General features: G+C 47.1%; 1 protein-coding gene and 1 long non-coding RNA gene across 5 annotated transcripts in view; both read right to left on the reverse strand.

The window, feature by feature from the left end:
* Positions 1-21,243, reverse strand: part of LOC119180745 (latrophilin Cirl) — a 490,851-nt gene that overhangs the window by 384,433 nt on the left and 85,175 nt on the right. For 3 of the 4 annotated variants that reach the window (XM_075882933.1, XM_037431878.2, XM_037431879.2), the window contains exon 2: positions 20,074-20,127. The exons of the other annotated variant lie outside the window; for it this stretch is intronic. In XM_075882933.1, the coding sequence (XP_075739048.1) occupies positions 20,074-20,127 (54 nt within the window). The remainder of the gene's footprint in view (positions 1-20,073; positions 20,128-21,243) is intronic. 4 annotated transcript variants of the gene reach the window in all.
* On the reverse strand, positions 6,747-8,624 carry LOC142784518 (uncharacterized). Its single transcript, XR_012888661.1, has 2 exons — positions 7,188-8,624; positions 6,747-7,040 (listed from the first exon to the last, which is right to left on the reverse strand). It is a non-coding gene; the product is annotated as an uncharacterized LOC142784518 (long non-coding RNA).

Here is a 21,243-nt window from a genome sequence, read left to right on the forward strand (position 1 = left end):
CTCAGAAAGCTTAGGGCAAAATATGACCGGAAAATAAATTAGTCCTTGAGAAAGCAAGAGCCAACGTTGAACCACAAAGCGGCGCCCAGTGTGGATCAGTGACGCGGGACACACCAGCAGCTCAAACGAAAAGGCTCGTCAGGAAGGGACGCACGCACTGCGAGACGGCCACCAGGTGGAGTGTCGCCACAGCACCGGCAAGGTTCACTGTATACACTACCTTTAGGTAGCACAGTAGCGCATTTGCTTTCCAACGCCGCTAGCAGCCATGTACTGTAGAGAAGCTGCTGCACAGGCTGCACCACCGAAAACGGTTGCCGTCCACCTGGAATCTATCAAATGACCGTCATGCACCGTGTAGCTTCACTTCACTTTATTACCTTAAAGACCCCCTAGAGGGGGTATTACATAAGGGGTGGGAAACATACAACAACATATGCAGGATGGGTACAAGTATGAACAGGGGTAACCAATACAGAAATAAAATAATACATGTGCAGGATCAGTATACATATTAACAGGTGTAACACCTTGCCAAAAAAAGAAGACAAAGTGAGAACCAGTGGCACAAAAAGGAACAATGTAATGTATTCAAATTGAAAAAAAAACGAGTGACATTTTGTGTAAATGTTGAGTGGCACATTATGGTTGCGAGATCAGTGGAAAGGCCATTCCAGTCGGAAGCTGCACGAAATAAGAAGGAGGCGGAAAATGTCGTGGTACGGGCGCATGGCCGGCCGACATGAAAGGAATGAGTGGTGCGGTGAGATGTGCGGGCAGGAGGCAAGACAGGTGGCCGAGTTGACTGTGATAGAGCTTGCTGAACAACATGAGGCTGGCAACTCGGCGACGAATGTTAAGATTTGATAGATTGGATTCTTGTTTAAGAGATGAAACACTCACGTTATACGAATACGAGGAATGAATGAATCTAGCTGCTCCATTCTGGAGTGATTCTAGTGCGTCGGTTAAGTACGCTTGATGAGGGCTCCAGATAGGCGACGCGTATTCAAGCTGGCTGCGAATTAAAGATTTATAAGCTTGTAGTTTTACAGGAGGGGGAGCATGACGTAAGTGCCGCTTTAAGAATCCAAGTGATCTGCTAGCTGATGATATGATATTGGTAATGTGGACGCGCCATGATAAATCGTTACTCAAGGTGACTCCCAAGTACTTGTATGTGATGACATTTCCCAATGCAACTTTACTGATTTGATAAGAATAGGTGAGGGGGCTGCGCCGACTCGTGAGCTACGTACTCGTAGCTCGTGAGCTACGTACTGGTGTTTTATTTGCTTTAAATTAATGCCCTTAAGCATGGACAGCAAAGTGTTTGCGTGGATTCGGCACAATTATCTAAAGTCACATTGAAATAAACAATGCTGTAGGTTTAGTGGGGCAATTCTTGAATATCGGAGGACCTATATTTTGTGTTTGTGAGTTGTTCCTTATCTTTCATAGGTAGCGCCACTTGACCATGCGGCAGCGGCCATGCATGTTGTTTGGCACTACGCTACGCCTTTCAGCTTTGCGTTACGGAACAGACTAAAAAATGCTTTTGAACTCTCGTGGCACCATTGCAAAAGCAGCTGCTTCTTCCTTTTTTGCCGCTCGTTAGCACGCCAGGCACGTCAACTGACGATCGGCGACACGCTTCGTCGATTGGCGACAGGCTTAACCAGTCGTCTCCTGTGGAGTGCGACGGGAACACGGCGACGCGTGGATACACTCCGAGCTTTGCGTTAAGTTCATAAGTGTAAAGAGCCAGAAGAATCGGGCATTGCTTATGTCGACATCGTGTCTAGGCATGCCTAAAACAAGGTGCGTAAAAACTCGCTTCTTGTGTTTTTATTTTACCGGATGATAAGGCGCTATTTCAGTGTGGCGTCGTAAATGTGTTTGGGAGCTCGTCCGTACGGATCCATCGATAAAAACACACTTGTTTTTCAAACGCGCACAAGAAGAATCAAAACACGTCCTCATGTGATGTGTCTTTGTCTGCGTCTAAATTAGTGCTGTGCTTTTTCCCAATAGCATCAATTATATCAACACTTGTCCTTCGTGAATGTTTAAAACGTAGCGGAGCTATTAAACGGAGCAAATGTGTCGCGCAGCGGGAGACAACGCCCCGAGACGTCACCGGCGGCCCGATAGTGTCCACAATACCACGGAGATCGCACGAAAGGCTTCTTTTAACGACAACCAGGCTGCGCGGCTCAGTGTGGCCGTATCGTGGAATATGCTCCGAGGGGTCAGAGAGAGGCGGGCAAATATTTGGACTCTGCGTGAGTTTGTATAGGCAGGGGCGCGTTGTGTGTGTTTTCCAGGACGGGGAGAAAGGCCTTACTCTCCGTGTGCATAGCAAACACACGGTGTAATAGAGACTTCCAAGACATGCAGACACGAAACAAACACCGTCCGCAAGATATAGGTACTACTGTATACTATGGCATGCATGGTCCATGCATATGCTCCCTTCAAAAAGCGCTCTGGTTCAGAGCAGCAAAGAGCCGTCCCACACCAAACAGCACAAGCAATAACGCTTCCCGGTTGGGCATCGCACAGAAAGCGCCTGCAATGAGATAGGAATCTGCGGCAATTCTCGCACGCTATTATACAAACAAGTGCCTTCAAGTGTTAGCGAGCTCCTGCCCAGGTCAACAGTATAGGAAGATGCGTGACGTCTGCACAGTGATGAGACCCAACGTTGAAATGCTGGATGCAATCTGCGTCTTCTCTAACACGATTCAATCGATCCGCGCAATCCTAAGTTAAAAGGAAGGAAGAACAACAACGAGACCAAACCAAATTCTTTATATTACCACTTACGAATCGCGTGCTAAAGATTCGCTTTATGAAGAAAACAAGCATTCGTAAGGAAGTTGTGTGTGCTGAAGCACGTACGCCCTGTTTATGAATTTATTTTATTGCAAGCTTCCATTACCCCCCTCCAGTAGTTTTCTGCAGGTTCACCACATGTGGCACGCTCAATCGACAGCTACGCTCTGCAGAGCGATACCAGCACTGCTCGACCGACAGCCGATTCACGTGTTCACAAAGTGGCGTTGAAACGTGTTGGTCAAGATGTCCCTGCACGAATGATGTCCCTGCATACGAGTGTGAAACACTCGTATGCAGTCTCCATTGCGTTCACTTAATACTACTCGAAAGCGAAGGTTATCCCTTTTTTTTTTTTTTCGGCTGATGCCGAAATATTTCTGGGCCTAACGTCGCAACTGGCAGCAGAAGAAGGCACGGAGAAACTCACGCGCGAATGTGTCAGTGAAGGCCTCGTGCACAGCAGCCCAGTTCCCCATCAGAAATCGCTCAACCCGTGATGTGTCACACACGCCAGTCGCCAGCTTCAAGTCGCATCCGGGAGCAGAGCAGCGCGCGAACACGGCGCGTCGTGATGTCGGACGCAACGTATCGCCCGTATTCCATTCGGCTGCCCCGCTGATCCTCCCCCGCAGGGACAGCCTGCCGTCTCAAGCTGGGAGGAAAGGGAGGTCCTGCTCTCGTCTGGGGACCCGGCAATGCAGCTTGCTGCGGTGACTAGCGCAGCCGATGTCTTCGCGGCGAGAGGCGTGGTGTGGGATCCCGAGGGGTTCCAAACACACTTGCTCCAATAAAGTTTTTATGTCTGTCCTAACTCGCTATTTTCTTTTCTGTTTGATTTTTTTCTCGCTGGTGCATACTCTAGTTCGCAGCCTGTGTCTAGTCTATTACTTGGCCCGCATGTCGCTGGACTGCGCACCGCTCTCCTTTCTGAGAGACCACAACGGAGACAGCGCGGTGGGAGCGCATCGGCCGAGCCGATAGTTGACAACTTTTCTGGCGCGCTCATCGTTTTGCATGCGCTTAATTAACGTAGGCGGTGAAAACACGTCTGACATATACAGTTGGAACAAGGTCGCTTGTAATACGGCGCCGTAAATTTGAAAGAGACAAGACGTGAAACAGAGATCGCCTCATCGCTTTTATAAGCTTGTCTCACCGGTCTCTTTCGATATTGCAGCGCTGTATTACAGCTTATGCGGTTGGGTCCAACGTTTTACTTTATATATATATATATATATATATATATATATATATATATATATATATATATATATATATATAACAAAAGAGAGCGAGCTAGAGATAGGTCCGCCGGAGCAGTGGCTTGGGTGCTCGGCTGCTGACTCGAATGTTGTGGGTTCGATCCCGGCCGCGATGGAGGCGAAATGATGGAGGCCCGTGTACTGTGCGATGTCAGCGCGCGTTGAAGGACACCAGATGGTCTAAATTTCCGGAGCACTCGACGTCCCTCATGCTCAAATTGCAGTTCTGAGACGCAATATTTTGGATATTATTATTATTATTATTATTATTATTATATAAGGGAGACATAGAAAAATGCAGATATGCACTGAAATACGATTGGAAACACAAAGTCACCTTGGCTATAGCTGGATGCATTGTAATGAAGAGCGCAAATGAAAACGAAGCACGTTTTCGCACTGCCCGCTGCTATGAATGGTTACAGCTGGTTTTCAGGAAGGGGATCTTCGGACTGAATTTTTTTTTTTCAAGAAGAGTCGAGCCGATGGCGACAGAGTTAGTACAAGAGATGTAGTAAAACCTGGTCTGTAGACTCACGAACGCGCGTGACAACCGAGACGAGCTCAGGAGAAGGAGAAACCAACTTCCATGACATCGAAGGCGCCGTGCTCAAGGTGGCTTCACGCGGGCAGCGACCCTTTCGATCCAGGCAGTTCTGAAAAAAATCGCGTCCCTTAATAGTTGCTGTGTGTGCGTGTTTGCGTGGGCGTACGTGCGATGCGTACGCTCGTTTTCTAGTACGGCAACGCGCCTCGTAGCTTCGCTCAGCCGAGGCTCAACGGGTGTTTCCTGTCCGGCGGCAGCGTTGCGGGATAATTCACGCGCTCTTGGCGCAGCCTGAGCGCACGTGTCGAGCAGTGCCGCGGGCGGCATTAAAAGTGCGTGTGACGATGGCTCGCTTGGCTGATCACTGCAGCGGCAACGAGCGCGTTGGAGGACGTCGTTTCGTTCGAGCGCGTCGCTCTTGTGTCGTTTACAGGCGGCCTGTTTTTCTCAAGAAAGGTGCTTGGCGGTGCGTCGTCACCAACGGCGCATCTTGCGCTAGTGGTTCGCGAACGATGGCTGCGAGACGAGTTGCTCGCTGGATTCGCCCATTACGAGGGTTGCTCGAAGTAGTTTATTACGGGACTTCTTGTGACAGCGCAGAAACGCCACGTCATCGCCTCCTCGGCCAGTTGTGGATAGCGGCTCTTTCCAAACGGGTACGAGAACTAAGGCGACCACTCTTAGCTGACGATATACGAGGAAGGGATAATACACACTACGCACAACTGAGAATAAATGGAAGCGTGAAACAGAAGGGCCGCTAGCAGTGCAACCGTATAATGAGTTGTGATTATCGAAGCACTCCAACCGGGCACTAAGGCAAAACCAGAGATTCTCTCAAGAGCCGAGTGAAGTAAGTATACAGAATAACTAGCACAGCTATATGAGACAGCAAGCATATTCTCGTGGTTCTCTTTCCCCCTGTCTCCTGCGAAAGATTTCAGCGTTCTCCTCAGCCGCCATCAGCGGAATGCGCTGTTGGGGCCCGCGATGCTGAAACGATCGTGGCCGCAGCGGCGTAGACGCGAGCAGGCGGGGACTCTTCCAAACATAACCCAAGGCGGAGAAACATAAAGCGGCTCCGAGGCTGGGATCCGTTCGGCTGTCGTCGCTACGGCTCTGGGCACAGTCTGCGTGCCACGGTCTCGGAATGTTTGGCACTGCGATCTGCCTCGGTCTAAAAAGCGATGGCACGTATATATAAATGCTGTTCCGTGTGTGCACGTGTGCCGGCGGCCTCTCGGGCCATCGGGTGCTGCGGCGGCAGATGGGTGAGCGCCGCCCCGCGTGCGTGGCGCCGACGAAGAATGCCGCCCACGGCTCTCGGGGTCTCTTCAACTGCCTTCGTGTGCACTTCCACAACTCCCATTAGAGTGCAGTGAGCACGAAACGTTGCATCGGGTCTATGAGGGAGGCGGATGAACGGCAGTGCACGGATAAATAACAAAGGACATTTATTTTATTAGCCAAAGCCACGATATGCTTATGAAAAACGCCGTAGTGCAAGGCTCCGGAAATTTCGACAATTCAGTGTTCTTCAACGTGTACTGACGTCGCACAGTACACTCGCCTCTATATAGAATTTCACCTACACCAAAACACGACCGCCACGGCTATGGATCAGCAGCCGAGCACCGTAAACGCTGATCCACCGCGACATACGGACAACAGTGCACGGACGTTCCACATTTCACACTCTAAGCCAAAACGGAGCAACAGGGGTATAGGGGTTGCTCCTTTCAGGGAGCAATTGCATTGCCACTCCCATTACTCTCCTAAAAGGAGTAACTGCAGAGGGAGGAACCGTTGCTCTCCTTTCAGTTCCTCCTTCGGGGGATGAACAGTTACTCCCACCAGTTGCTCCCTGCCGACCAACCATTACTCCCACCAGTTGCTCTTCTAAGAGCAACAGTTACTCTTTACCGTTCCTCCCACGTGTTCGCAGTTACTCTCTGAAAACCAACTGCACATGCTTCCAGTTACTCCTTGGGGAAATGAGTATTTATCTCGAGTATGCTTGTCACACGCTTAACACATGGCGAGAGCTCCTTGGAAGAGCACTGCTTGGGTGCTTCTAACACAAAAAGTGGACAATATTGAAAGGAAAATAAATGCTTTATTGTTCTTTTTATGAGGCGACGTTTGACCACACGTAAAAGTAGACTTCGCCACACCACAGCCAGCACTAAACAAACACCATAATACATCAAAGGTTTTCTGCGTCATCCGTGGAAAAACAATCTTGAATTTTAGCATAGGGCAGTCTGTGTCATCATTGGTGAGAGAAGGGCAACTTCTCCAATTCTGAAGAACTCAAGTTTCGCAGCTGGTGTTTCCATCAGGCTAGCGCAGCAGAACGTCACCGCAGGCATATGTGAAGCATCTCATTGCTGCAAGAAAAAAAATAGAAGTGTGAGGTTAAACTTGCCAGAATCAATTCATAACAATGAGTCACACACACTGAAGCAGCGCTTACATTCTAGGATGTCTACTGCAAAACGAAATGTGAAAAAAAGGAAGGTTCGGCCAAACGTTACTTGGCAAGCCATATAAATGCTGATGTGGTAGACGCTCTTCACATGATGTCTCGGACAGCAATATTCTGGAAGAAAATGTGCAGCACCTCAACAAGGCATATTTGTAGCAGTTAAAGATACCCTTAGGTTCAGTTAACTTGTTTCCTATACACAGCTGAGTTACATTTCTATGAGCCCAGTCACCAATGGGCATTCTAAATGAGGTCATGTGTGTGGCAAATAACACGTACTGTCCGCTCATGTTAAAATACTTATTTAGCTCGTGCACATAGTTGCTCTCGATTCTACTGTTCTATCATACGCTGCTGCGTCTTGAATTGTGCAATACCTGTAGGCACAAGCCAAGCATGCAAAGCCTGCTTGAAAGCAACCATTTGCAGAGGCTACATGATAATCTTCAGTATATTTCTTTGTACCTGACGCAAACGGCTGGACAAAACTATAGACAAATAAATGTAAACCGTGCTACCTTCAAAAAATGCTTTAAATTTAGAAAACTTGGGTGCATTTGTTCACTCGGTTGACGAGTCACAGCCACGAGATATGTAAACGAAGCAATATATTTTAAGGCATGCACAGATATTCTGATTCTTTGTTTGACAGTGTCACAGATAGCTTGCCAATACATATATATTTGAGAGCAACAAGATGTGAAGCTTTTATTAGTTCAACGTCTTGTTGGTTCACAGCCAAACAGGTTACTGCTTGTTAGACAAATTGGAATAAGCACACCATGGTTTCCAAAAAAAAGCATTATTAGAAGTTAGCTTCCGGTGTGAATGTCTGCCTATTTATTTTGTACTGCCTTCTACATGTGCCACAAAGACATTTGTTGAGGATGTGCTACCAGTCAAGCCAAGATCGCATACTTGGTCAATGTGATGGAAATACAAACTTTAGAAACACTGCCACCTCTAGTAAGAGCATAACACTTCAGTATCTTGGACTAGCAAAGAGGTGCACAAGAAAGTTAAGCCCACTCTTGCGGAACTTTGAACGCGAATATTTCAGAGTGGGGGAGGTCAACATGCTGTGGCACTTTTAAACCCACGAAACATCTGCAGAAAACAGGGTAAAGGCAAGTCAAGAAACACTGTTATGAAGGCCTGCGCATGGACAGCTTTGTGAATCTAGGCCCAAGTGTTATGCTTTGTGCAAGCCAAAATCCATGTAAATAGGGAAAGCATACTTTTAGGAGTACCAGCGTAAAGAAATCTTGGCAGTTGGCTTTTTAGTACAAACAGCAATCCCTGCAATGAAAACATAAACATTTTATCTTAACGGTAACAGTGTGAGCACACACACGGGCCAGCGGAGCCATGTCGAATTGTCAGTGCCAGTGTAACCATGTGGCATAATGAACTATTCTCTGGCCAACACATGCACAGTTTGCCCCTAAAAAGCGATGCTTTCATATACGTAGTACAAAAAGTCTGCACTTACCAAAATTCACTTGCTTTCTGTACTTTAGCATCGTTGGGAGCATTTTTATCTGCAGTATAACCAAATTTGTGTCATATCCCTGAAAAAAAAGTAAAAGACATGCATCAAATATTGTTTAATTTGGTAGCAGTGAAGTCAGGTTAAGAACAGCCAAGTGGGAATCAGCCTAATTATGTGCATGCGGCAAATCCCAAACGGCGTTATTGAGGTTGTCGAAATTTTCGTCGATTGGTATTAACGTCGATATGTGACTTCAACGGCATGCCAAGTTTTCACAGCGCATAAAGATTTCATGATGCAGAATAATGACAGCGCTAACGAGAACATACAGCATTTATGATTGTCTTTTACAATATTCAGTTTTGCTAAGTTTTTGCATCACTAAAGAAATCTGAAAGATTTGGGTCATTCCTCCTCCAATTGTTCTGTCAATATGTAAACTGCTCGCTTGATGGTGCGCTTATAAAATAGTACGTTCAGCGCAGAGGTGAAGCAAGTGACGCAGTGATGTGGGCAGATTTTTTTTTTTAGGCGTGCGTGGAGGGGGGGGGGGGGGGGTCCGCTTATCTGAATAGGCCGGGCAAGCGAATATGGTCGTCAATTTTGGCTCCCTACGCCCGGCCTAAAAAAATTCTGTGCGCAACCGCCTGGCTATGCCAGTGAAGTGATGCGACAATGATTTGTTCACTTACTGATTTACATACACTTTACATCTCTAAAAAATGCGGCCCAAGGCCCCAACACTCAGCCGTTAACAGTACATAAAGCCAATGGTAGAAAAGTGCCAGTATGAATGCAGCTACAACCCCGCCCCAATGTTTTTTCAAGCGAGGTAGTGTTGCGGAAATGACCTTTTAACTGCAAAAGTACACTAGCACTGCAGTGGTGACAGGGGAAGCAAGAGTGTATGCAGGCGGTAATAGAGGTAATTTAGTCCGATACGGCTAGCAATGGATACGGTGAATAAGAGCAAATCATTTCTCTTTCAATAGCGCAACCACTCAACAATGTATTGTAAGAGCATTAAATGTTGCTGGAAATGCCACTCACCTGCACGCTGATGCATGCACAGTCCTTTGTCCGACGAGCGAACAGGCTTGCAGATAGCTGAAGACGTGTTTACGATGTGTTTGTTCCACCCAGCAGCAAAATCCACAACTACTTCGCGCTCCATAAAGATAAATATACACTAACCTTCATCACGAATAAGTAGAAACACAAATCTGCGACACACACATACGATCAAAACATAGCTCACAAGCCCGCACGTCCATGTGCTCGCCAACCACAGACCATATGAAAATGAGTAAGTAGTGCGAACGCGAACCTAGTTGCGCCGAAAAAAAAAAAAACGTCGAGCAGTGGCAGCACAAGCGTCAGCGCAATAATTTCAGTGTGTTCTCCTAATACAATTATAAAAAAAAACTGAGGTACACTAAAACTCATAAATAGATATAAAAAGTTGAGTGTAATTTTTATTTAGAGCTAGTCAACATAAACACTGAATAAAAATTACTTTGTAACTTACATCGTTTGCTACACTAGCGCCACACTTGTCGTGGGGCGCAGATGGCGCAGATTTGTCATTCTGCCCTCAAACTACACGGTGAAGCGTGCTACTAAGTGTATGGCTGATGAGAAGCGCGTCTGGGTCCGCTTTTTTTTTTTTTTTTCTTCTCCGATATATCTGGGCGGGGGGGGGGGGGGGCTCTTTATGCACGTGTTTCGGTGCTTGATCGACTTTGACGCCCTTACTTCGCGGACGAACGGCGTGTCTAGGCTTTTTTTATCGTTGTTTTGCACGTGTTTCGGCGTTCGGTCCGCTTTGACGTGCCAACTCTCCATTCTGCTGCTGCGTGTGTTAGGTATTTGCCGTACTGTATTCTCAGGCCTTCTGTGTTCAGCCAGCGCTGCTATCTTATTATCTACGGATGCTAAAATAAATCACTGTTTTGGTTTGGTGAAGTTTGGCACACAGAACAAACAATAATCTGGCCCATGAATATCAATGTGGGCGGCATGCATATTTGTGTGCGGTGTCCTGCCGGGGAGTAACCGTTGCGTGACGAGAGCATTTACAGCGGTTCCTCCTTCCGTTGCTCCCTTACAAACTTAAGATGAATACAGTTGCTCCCCCATTCTCGAACAAGTCGGCCATCTTGTTCCGCTTGGTCTTTTCGGAGAGTAACAGTCGGTCTGAAGGAGTAAAAACAGCCGTTGCTCCCATTTTGGCCATTTTTGGCTTAGAGTGCAGTTCTCTACGCCCCTGAAAAACTGCCGTTTAGCGCACACAGGTTCGGGGAACCACTGCAGAGCTCCAATTGAAATCACTGCATAGGCTGTTCTACTACACGCCGTTCCGCAACTGGATTAAATGAACATTTCTTGGGTCCTCCCAAACACTGATCACTGTGCCGCAGGCCGCTCACACGCGTGGGGACCAAGAGGCCGAACCCTTCAAGGCGCAAGAACGGGCGCTGTATACAACCGGGCATCGCCTATGTAGCATGCTATGCAATGCAGATCAGCTACGTCCGAGAGCCACTGCAAGGCTCGTGCACCCACTCGGTTATAGCAACACTAATTGACGAAATGCTACGTTCAATGTTTCCTCTGTGGCTTCGTTGTTTCCGGGCAACCCTCGTATGTAGGTGTCATGCTGCCAATAATGATGATGCACTCTTTTTTCTTTTCTTTTATCCTCCCCCACCCCCACCACCCACCTTCCTTAATAAAAAACGCGGAGCAGATGGCGGCCGTGTTCGCCAAACCGCTGCAGGGCCGACTCCCCCAGCCACAGGAAGGCCGTTGACGTCGCCATGTTTTCGTGGTGGGGAAGCTTCTCCAGAATTCGTTACGCAACCGCATACTGATGGCAAAGCGAAGGCGGCCAGGACAAGTTCAGAGTGAGGTCGCCAGAAGGGACAAGCGGCTTGAAAGCAGCGACCATCGCGTTTTACTTCTTCCGGTGCTCGACGAAGGCAGCGGCTCTTATTTCGGCCATGCTGCTTTTCCAAACAGAAGCCAGCACGACAGGCCTGCTCCCAGCTGCCGGCTCCATCGCTGCATCGGAATAAAACGTAAGGTTCGTTTGACTCTTTTGTGATAATTCTGGCTGGCCCCGTATGTGACTCTCTTTAGAGAGACACGTGAACTGCATTTGACAATTATAGTGTTTTCGTTGGGAATACCTGAAAAGTGCTAAACATTTTCTTTCTTTTAAGAGTGTTACGGAGCAGGGTAATTGTAGGACAACGCGGTACATTCTCTCGCCCTGTGTCATTCATGCTGACAGCCGTCGAGCTCAATGCGACGAGCAACGAGACCTTACTGGACGCTTCGACCTTCTATTTCAGCGCAATGGCTGCCAGACTTAAGCAGTATACGGTTGCAACTTTTACAGAACCTTTAGTTGCTTGGTCCGACACTCTGTAAACGCCAGGGAAAACAAGGTAATGCCTTTCTGGTCCGCCTGCGTTGAATACTCGTTCATGTCGATTTGCGCCGCTAAATGTTCACCATTATCAGAGAACAAAAGCAGCAGGCTCTGTGAATAACTTCGCATAGCCGCGGCGGCTATTCCTTAGATGAGACTAATCGTGGCTGCTCTGTACACAACACACAGTCTCGTTAATTAATTGTCTCGCAGGAAAAAGAAGGGGAACAAGGCACCATTGTACGCACAGAGAGAGAACCCGTCATCCTTCGGAGGCGGGGCCAGACGGAGAAAAGCGCCCAACGAGGCTCCAGCAGTATACGGCATTTACACCCAGGTGAACGACAGACAAACGCACGGTGACCTTTTGGGCGAGACAGCACCACCAGAAAAAAGACAGCACATGGCGCCTAGTCCAGCCTTCTTTCAATTCGATTCAATTCAATTCAATTTTATTTACTACAAAACAATCTGGAGGGACACCCGGGCGAAAAGCTGTCGCAGCAGCTTGACGAAGGCCCAGCGTCCCTTACATGGCAGTAGCACATATATGACACATGTCAACAAGTGTTTTACATGGAATTCATATCGAAAGAATTATACGTACAGATCTGCATAAATAACACGTACACATAAAATGTAACAATGACACTTCATACAAGAATGAAGGGTAATGCGTTATTATAAAGATAAAAAGTGGTCACGCAGATGTTTTTTATTTAATGCGGTTGTGTGTTTGTACCAGTTGAGTATGATTGGAATATTATGAGCTAGTGATTGCAGGCTGTAGTTGTTCCGGGACCAAGGCACCTTCCATACTTCAGGGGTTACGTGTGTGTTTCGTGTTGTTGTGCGGTTCTAACTTAGCGAGCGACGTAAAGTAATTTTTAACATTTTGGGATGAGAAATACATTTATTCCAATAATCTACCTTCATAGAACCTGCCAACGCGGTGTGATTTATGTTTGACAAATATGCCATGTGTGACTGAAAGTAAATCAACATTTTCAATATAGCGGACAATTTTCTTTTGAATGGTTAGAAGTTTTTGCATGTTACATTTGGAGATTGTTGCCCAGACAAAGTAACAGTAGTGGACATATGACAGGAATACACCGTAATAAATTTGCAGCTTTGCCCCCACAGGCAAGAATGCGCGGCAGCGCGCCATAACACCGGTAACCGCAGATAGCTTACCGCAAAGATAATTGATGTTGGTATCCCAACGTAAGCCTGAAGAAAAATATACTTCAAGAATGTTCAACTCTTCGACCAACTCAATATGTAGAATATGAAAGCAAATGTCATTATGAGTGACGAAGGGCTCCTTTTTAGCGTGAAACACGATAACTTTTGTGTTTTCTTTAATTTACCTTAAGCCTGTTTGCCTGAGTCCAATTCGACAAACTGAGCCTCATTTCATAGCTTCTCTCGACAAGTTTGTTGGCATCAGAACCTGACAAACACATTGCGCAATCATCCGCGTACATGATGAATTTCGCATCATCGGCTATACTTACAATGTCATTAATAAATACATCAAACAAAAGGGGTCCAGGAATGCTGCCTTGGGGCACACCACATAAAACAGGTAAATTGTATGACTCGTGGTTATTTATGGAGACAAACTGATTTCGTTCTTTAAGATATATGACTGAAGTAATTCTAACGGTCTTCCACAATATCCACATAGAGAAAGTTTGTGAATAAGAATCTCGTGTTGAAGACTGTCGAAAGCTTTACTAAAATCAATAAATATACCAGCTGTATAGCAGTTATGTTCAAAGCTCTGTAATATGTATTCCTTCAGTGTCAGGAGTGCCATTTCTGTCAACATGTTTTTTCGGAAGCCATACTGTGAGTCGGCAAAAATCCTCCTTTTATTTAAGAAGTCTGTCATTCGAGTAAATACGAGTTTTTCTATACCCTACGAAAAAACTGAGAGTACTGATATCAATCGGTAGTTTGATGCAGAATTCAGATCACCACCTTCATAAACAACTTAAACCTTAGCATATTTCATTGCGCTTGTGTAAATGGAAGTTTCTAAAATTAAGTTATAAATGTGCACCAGTGGAAGAGCAATAAATCTTGAAACATATTTTATAGGCTTAATATGCAAGTTATTTATATCTGAAGCCCTACTGTTCTTCAATCCCATGTACACTCTGTATACTTCACCCTCATCGGTAGGAGCAAAGAATGCACTTTCGAGAATAGTATTGCAGCGGCGCAATTCCTGCGCGCTGCCATTGCCACTAGGGGTATCACTTTGCGCAGTTGCGAAATGATGATTGAAGTGATCGGCAAGGGCCGTGCCGGCTATCTGACGTGGGTCTAGTTTTACCGATGTTAGGGGCGTAACCTGTTTAAGGCGACCTCGAACCGAAATAATTGTTTGCCATGCGATCTCTGGTCGTTGTCTGGAGATATTTGCGAATAATTCCTGGTAGTACATTGCCTTTGCCTGTCTTAGTTCGGCATTTAGTCTGTTTCTAAATTTTTTAAATGCTGTAATGTCAAGTCGAACCATGTACGTAAGAAAGAGTGGTAAAGATCAGTGCTGAACGAGTGCTGTCCTCAGAGATTCGCTTTTGGACGCACATCTCGGAGGCCGTGCATAGGCTCTTATCAGGTTAGCCCTTGAATTATGCTGAACGCGACCACCCGCCTAACGCTACTGAAAGGTCCCTGCATCGCTCTTCAAACGTCTCAACACATTCGTAGGCACGGTCAGACTTGTCAAGTTTGTTCAAGAGTCCTGTTACTCTACACTTCACCCAATTATTTTTCTTTTTACGCTAGGAATGTGCTGGATGGTTTCGTGCACCGACGCGGTCAAGCGCACCCCCCCCCCCTTTTTTTTTTTGCGTAACTCAAAACACTCTGGCGAATCGGGCATGTCCAACGATCGGACAATGCGAGAATAGCTTCTCTAGAGTAAGTTGTCCCAAAGCCGTGAGCGTTTTCACTGTCACTTTCCAATATAATTGTAAGAATGAAGTGATAACGATCTAAAAGCTGTAGACACGGAAATTTCGGCGGCAATTCCTTCGGCGTGTCTTATGGTCAGCAGTCGTGTAGCCGAATTGCGTTAGCTCGCCGCAGTCTTTCCGCTCATTCCTTGTGCGCAGACACCGAGCACACGCACCTCGGAGGCGCAACTCCTTCCGGACGCGAGAGCGATGCGAGTCTTGCGAGATGACCCAGCAGGGCGCGTTGAATGGCCCTCTAAAAGAGCGCCCATCGCAATAAATTCGCGCCGCCGACGTGCAAACCGCCTCTGCAGTTCCCGCGAGACCGCGACAGTTTTATTTCGCCGAGCTGACGGATGCACTGCGCGAGGACGCAACGGCGATGGACGTAGACGCGGTTTGCGAGGAAGTTTTTTTTTTTTTTCAGTCACGGCTGCGCTAAAACGCAAGTGGCCGCCATAACATGCACCTGCAGCGGGCAATTGTTTCTCGCAGAAATTGGCCAGCAGCGCTCGCGCTTGGGCGCCCAAAACGACTCCGGCCCAGAAATGGAACGCCGAATAAACGGCCGCTAGATGGCGATTGCGCACGCGACTGAGCGGGGTAAAGCTCGAGTGAGCACTACTCGCGGAACTCTACGTTGGAATTTAAGCTGCGCTTATAAATGAATTCTTCGTCCGTGAATGTGCTCCCCCTCACTTCAAAGCGCAGAGCGGAACGGCGACGACTATTCACGGAATACGAAAACTGCAGTACGCAAATAAATGATGCAACTCATCACTTTACGGCCAAACACCATTGATGAGAGGCAGGGAAAAAAATTTGGGGGCATCGAAGTCATCCCTACATTGTGTTCATTATTTCTTTATTTGGATTGATGCAATAATCGAAACATGTACGAGCGTAGCAACTGCGTCGCCCTGAAACCCATCTACCAGACAAGGCCGGTAAATATATTCCAGCAGCAACAATGGAAAAGTGCGCAAAAGTGGCAAAGCGGTGTGCAGGAATTTTACGGAAAACAGCGAGTCCTAACAAAAAAAAAGTTTTATATCACTGCTTTCATTTCAATTCCGAAGCTGGAAAGGGAACAAGCGCCGTTGACTCATGGCTTCGCGCTTGGCGACCTGATCGCACGGGAGGCCTTCAGGAATACCCCTAAACGAAGCGCAGAAAAATAGTTGTCTGGTAGCGTTGGTTAGAAGCAAGCAGGGACGTTTTATTTGAATTTTGTCACTAAAGAGCCATGCACTTTCCTACACACCTCGGATAGTGCGCCTCGCTTTTACGTCTCAAATAATCTAAGACATTGCAGTACCCATGACGTCATAAAACTTGCGTGTTGTCTTTTATGCAGTCAGTTCCGACAGTTTATTAGAGCGAAGTCTACGTTACTCCGAGTTATAAGCGCACTACAACGTAGAAATATAAGCCAAATGTAGTCACTGGCACACGTAATGCTCGCTGCCTGTAATAGAAAAGACATCATGGAGCAAATAAATGCTTCTGCCATGTATACAGACCAGCAAACGAAGGCTGGAAGATTGTCAACGGAAACTTACAAAACACAAAATTATTATACCTCAGAGGAAACAATGTAGGAGGACAATGAATTGAAAGCTCCTTCGTACAAACTATACAAAGCATTCACAACACCGATAAGCATATATGTGGTAACGCAGTCGCTTGGATTACGAGGGTATAACAAACAGCAGCCATGCATGCAATAGTCGCGGACCCGACCAATCAGAACCCACTGTGTGTGTGTATGTGTGTGTGTGTGTGTGTGTGTGTGTGTGTGTGTGTGTGTGTGTGTGTGTGTGTGTGTGTGTGTGTGTGTGTGTGTGCGTGTGCGTGTGTGTGTGTGTGTGCGTGTGTGTGTGTGTGTGTGTGTGTGTGTGAGAGAGAGAGAGAGAGAGAGAGAGAGAGAGAGACAGACAGTCTCGTCAAAATTCGGAACCCAGCTCGTGCCACACAACGGTGCAGAATCGGGAGTGTTCAGCAAGGCTCCATCGATAAAAACACAGCACTAGTTTAAACGCCGACAAATAAGCAGCACGCAAGGTCGAGCGCCTTGCATAAATTAGCGTTTTTTGTCGACAGATATAGAAGTAGTAGTAGACAACTTTATTAAGGCAGCTGACGGTTTTCTAAGTGGCAAGGGCTTCGTCGATTCGACGCGATCATCGCTTCTACCAGGCGCATGCACGCGGATCTCCCGTTGATCCGAGGACCAAACCAGAGCATTTCTCGGACTGTCTCTCCACAGTTACGTCCAACTGAGCGGATGCACACGCATGCCTGCAGGCATGAGAAACGCCCGGCAGTTGCTCGTAATGCCAAGTGACATAGACATTAAAGCTGCTTAGTCCGTCCGCTATTCCGCAATCGCACATGATGTCAGTTGCCGCCATTTGACGTGGCAGCGGCTATGGAGGATCAAAAACAACAAACCTGTCATGAGCGTCCCCCGAGATTTCTGGGTCACCCACCACCGCTCGCGTCGATCATTTGAATACGGCCCCATGAAAACGGTGCACGCCGACGGATATAGCTTAGAGAAACGTTTTCTTCATTGGAAGTAACAGTTCGAAGTTAGCGCTAGTCCGTGCTCTTTGTATGCCCGTGTGTCACTTAGCGACTGGAAAATTTTACTTCAGGCACAACGAACACTTTGATAAGGACTTGAATATAAAGCAAATAATATCGTCAGTTCAGAGCTAACGAGGTACAGAGCTCACGAAAGCCACTTGATAGATTCGAGATTGATGTCAACCATTTCCGGCGGCGCAGCCATGTATTGCGCTAAGGTTGCATGGCGGGCTTGTCGGTTTTCCATAGTATCTGGGGCATAGCGCATCCAGGACGAAAGAGTGTATTTGTGTTATGGGACTTAGTTTCTTCCCGTCGTGGGTGCGCTATGCCTCAGATACTATGTATTCTGGGCGCGCAAGCGCCATTCATTTATTTATTCATTCATTCAATCATTCATTCATTCATTCTCTTTATATTCCAGAATCGGCAAAATATTGCATTCTGCGTGGTCTCCTGGGCTGTCCAACCATTTGAATAGGGCCCAGGAGACTAAATACATGGCAAACGAAGTGACAGATGAAAAAAAATTAAAACACAAAATTTGCCAAACATTTATATATAAACAAACAATGAAATACCCATAGGAAGCGTCATGGGTACATCAGAGGTGCACTTCACGCCTAATGTTGGTGGATACGCGAAGTATTTTTCGGGTAGCAGTGTGGCTAAAGTGTGGCAGATACCGAAACACACGCAACCCACCATTTCTGTTTTCCTGTGCTGCCCTCTGCCGTTTTGTTAAAGTTCTCGGTAGGGGCCGGGACAGCCGGTATTGGCAGAAGGAAAGCCTGCGAGGCGAACAACTGTTGCGCAGAAAGGGCGTGCATACACTTCGCCTCGCGAGACGTTTAGGAGCAGGCTCAAGGCTTGTTGCGGGTGGCCCCTATCTTTGAGAAAAAGAGCAGCATGCGCCACGGGGAGTCTGCCAGCAGTGGGACGCGCGCTAATGGCCAAGCATATCGAGAGGGCCACTGCGGTGCGAGTCGCGGTTGGCCGCAGTCGCCGAAATTTCCAAGCAAGCGCGCACGGGAGGAGTCGCTCCCCGCGAGCACCGGCGCGGGGCGAAAAAAGACGCCTGAGCCACTAATCACTCGCCTCGTTGCCGCGCTGCTCGCGAGTCCAACTGGCTGCCTGATGGCATCTCCATCTAAACGAGATGAGCAAGCACGTGCGGAAGATGCTCTGCGGTTAACGAGCATGCTCGTTCAAGAGGTGCTCCACCAGGGTGAAAAGACTCAGACGCCATTCCTTTTGAAGATCCTTCGACTTGTCGAGCTTCCTTTCTATCATTTACTACAATTTCTCTCAGTTGGCGAGACGCACATAGGGGGATTGCCACAATATAGCGGCAGTGCTGATCGCTTGTTGCGGCTTGTAGTTGCTTGCGACGTGTCACTAAAGCGACACGTCGCAAGCAGGTACGCATAACGCCAGTTATAGCGCATGAGGCTGAAACATGGGAGCTATAACAAAGCAGCAAAGCCTCTGAACACGCAGAATATAATGTTACAAACAATTATGGGTCGGTAAGGGAGTTGCAGATATCCTATAGTTGACATCAATCAAAAGAAATGCACTTTGGCTGGCTACGTATTGTGTAGAACGAACACGCTTTCGACAGTAAGAGCTATACAAATTGGTGGTTAGAGATGGGAAACGCAGTCGGGGAAGACAGATGGAATGGCGGAATCAAGAAGCTCACGCAGAATCATCGGTACATGCACTGTTCCTGCAGTGGACTAGCACATCAGGCTGACAATGTTGATTGGACTAGCACATCAGGCTGACAATGCTGATTTCATCTCGTACAACACAGCTGACCAACCAGCATATGTTCTGGTGCTGCGGCTGCCTCTGCCGACGCACCATAGAAAACGGATTGAGCCACCCGTCAATAATTTTCCACGGGTCTGCAACGTAATTTCATATGAAACGCAAGACGAAGGCGGTCTCCCGGCGGAGCACTCAAGACGCTCGGTGGATTTTTTCGTAGCCGACAGTTGTCCCCTCCTTGGTGTCCTCTTTTCGACGACCACTTCGGTCACAATCTGTTACTTTCCTCTCAGTCTTTACTTCACTTTCAGTCTCTTGTAATCCATACATTCCCTTGTAAACCGCTGCTGAGGAGTCGCGCTTCGCTGTAGTTGCGGGCTCCACTTCTCATTTTTTCCTCATATAAAATAGTGCTCGTCGAGCGATACCCAGCCTTCAGGCACAATCACATCCTACTGTGTAGCGCTACATCGTAGCTGAAACTACACGGTTCTCTAGAAGCAGCACGAGTTTATTGTTCGACGGTGAGCTTCACGACGCGTTAATTTCGCGAGTCGTCATTTCCATCGTCCATGAATTGCTAATCAAGGACGCCAAACTCTCAGTCTTCCTAATGAGGTGCACGGCATGTAGAAGCAACAGAAAACTCGTGCTGTGTACTTACAGCATCCAGGGCAGTCCTGCTGGCATCGCCTCGCGACCAGCATGGGTCGTCGATCTGCGCCGAAAGAAATAAGAACAGCCACGTTGAGCCGACACTCCCATCATAAGGTGTACAAGAACATCCCTTGTCATAAGTCAAGACGGCACTTGGCGAAATGCTGCGCCCGATTCCACGCCAACAAGTGACTCATTTCAGTCACACCGGAATGGACGTCTGAAATCGACGCGAAAGTTATGTCACTCTCGTCCGTCAAATCGCGCTAAGTAGCAAAACATACAGCGTGCGCCGGTGAGACACTCAAGTGACAAAACCTCCGCTGCACAAATGCGTGTACGTATGCCGTCAAGCCTAACACGAACGCCCCCACGCGTGATTTGAACTGCTTTGGTGGCAGCCGCGAAGCACTCAGCGCGATTGTCGAGAAATACCTCGGTGTGCATGGTAGGTCGGCATGCGGAACCTGAAGCTGCGCGCCGCTAGCTTATATCAGACCCTTTCAGCACACCCTGCGGAGCGTTCGTGTTAAGTTTGCTGACGACTTTTCATTTATCGCACTCAAAATATGTTGAAGAAATTCGTAAAAAATGGGCTGTTGGCTTGACCCTACCATCAAGGGTCCCACGAAACACAAGAAAAGCTAGAACACTTCTAGTAAATGTCCAAAAAGGATAGCCCAAAAGTATATGAGAAGCCTAGTCGACATGTGATTTAAACCTAAGCAGCTTGGAAACCTCCTGTAGCTGTGATGACACCACGTTATTGTACGGCTAGAAAACTTCTAGCAAGAATTCTAAAGAAAAAAACGTCTTTCTATATTCTTTAAAGAACCTTTGTAAATGTTTACTATACTTATATTAATAGAAGCCTGGCAAGCTTCTTGCCAAGATTCTAAAAATACTTTTGCTAGATCTTTTAACACCTTTTTAGACATTTATTTTTCATGCAAACTAGCTTATTGAGCGCTTCCCATGGTTAATTTGTTGCATTATGTCAGCATTTTACAATCGGTGCATTTAGCTGTTCACTGTTGAGAATGACAAGTAGGGACAGCAACATAATTTGGCATCAAATAATTGCTGGCCCTATCCTAATCAGCAAATTTGGTGCCATACTTGTTAAAAGAATGAATTAGTGACTGCCGTATATTATTACAATAATCTGTTTTGCTTG

The sequence above is a fragment of the Rhipicephalus microplus genome, unplaced genomic scaffold, assembly GCF_043290135.1.
Source record: "Rhipicephalus microplus isolate Deutch F79 unplaced genomic scaffold, USDA_Rmic scaffold_14, whole genome shotgun sequence".
Lineage (NCBI taxonomy): Eukaryota > Metazoa > Arthropoda > Arachnida > Ixodida > Ixodidae > Rhipicephalus > Rhipicephalus microplus.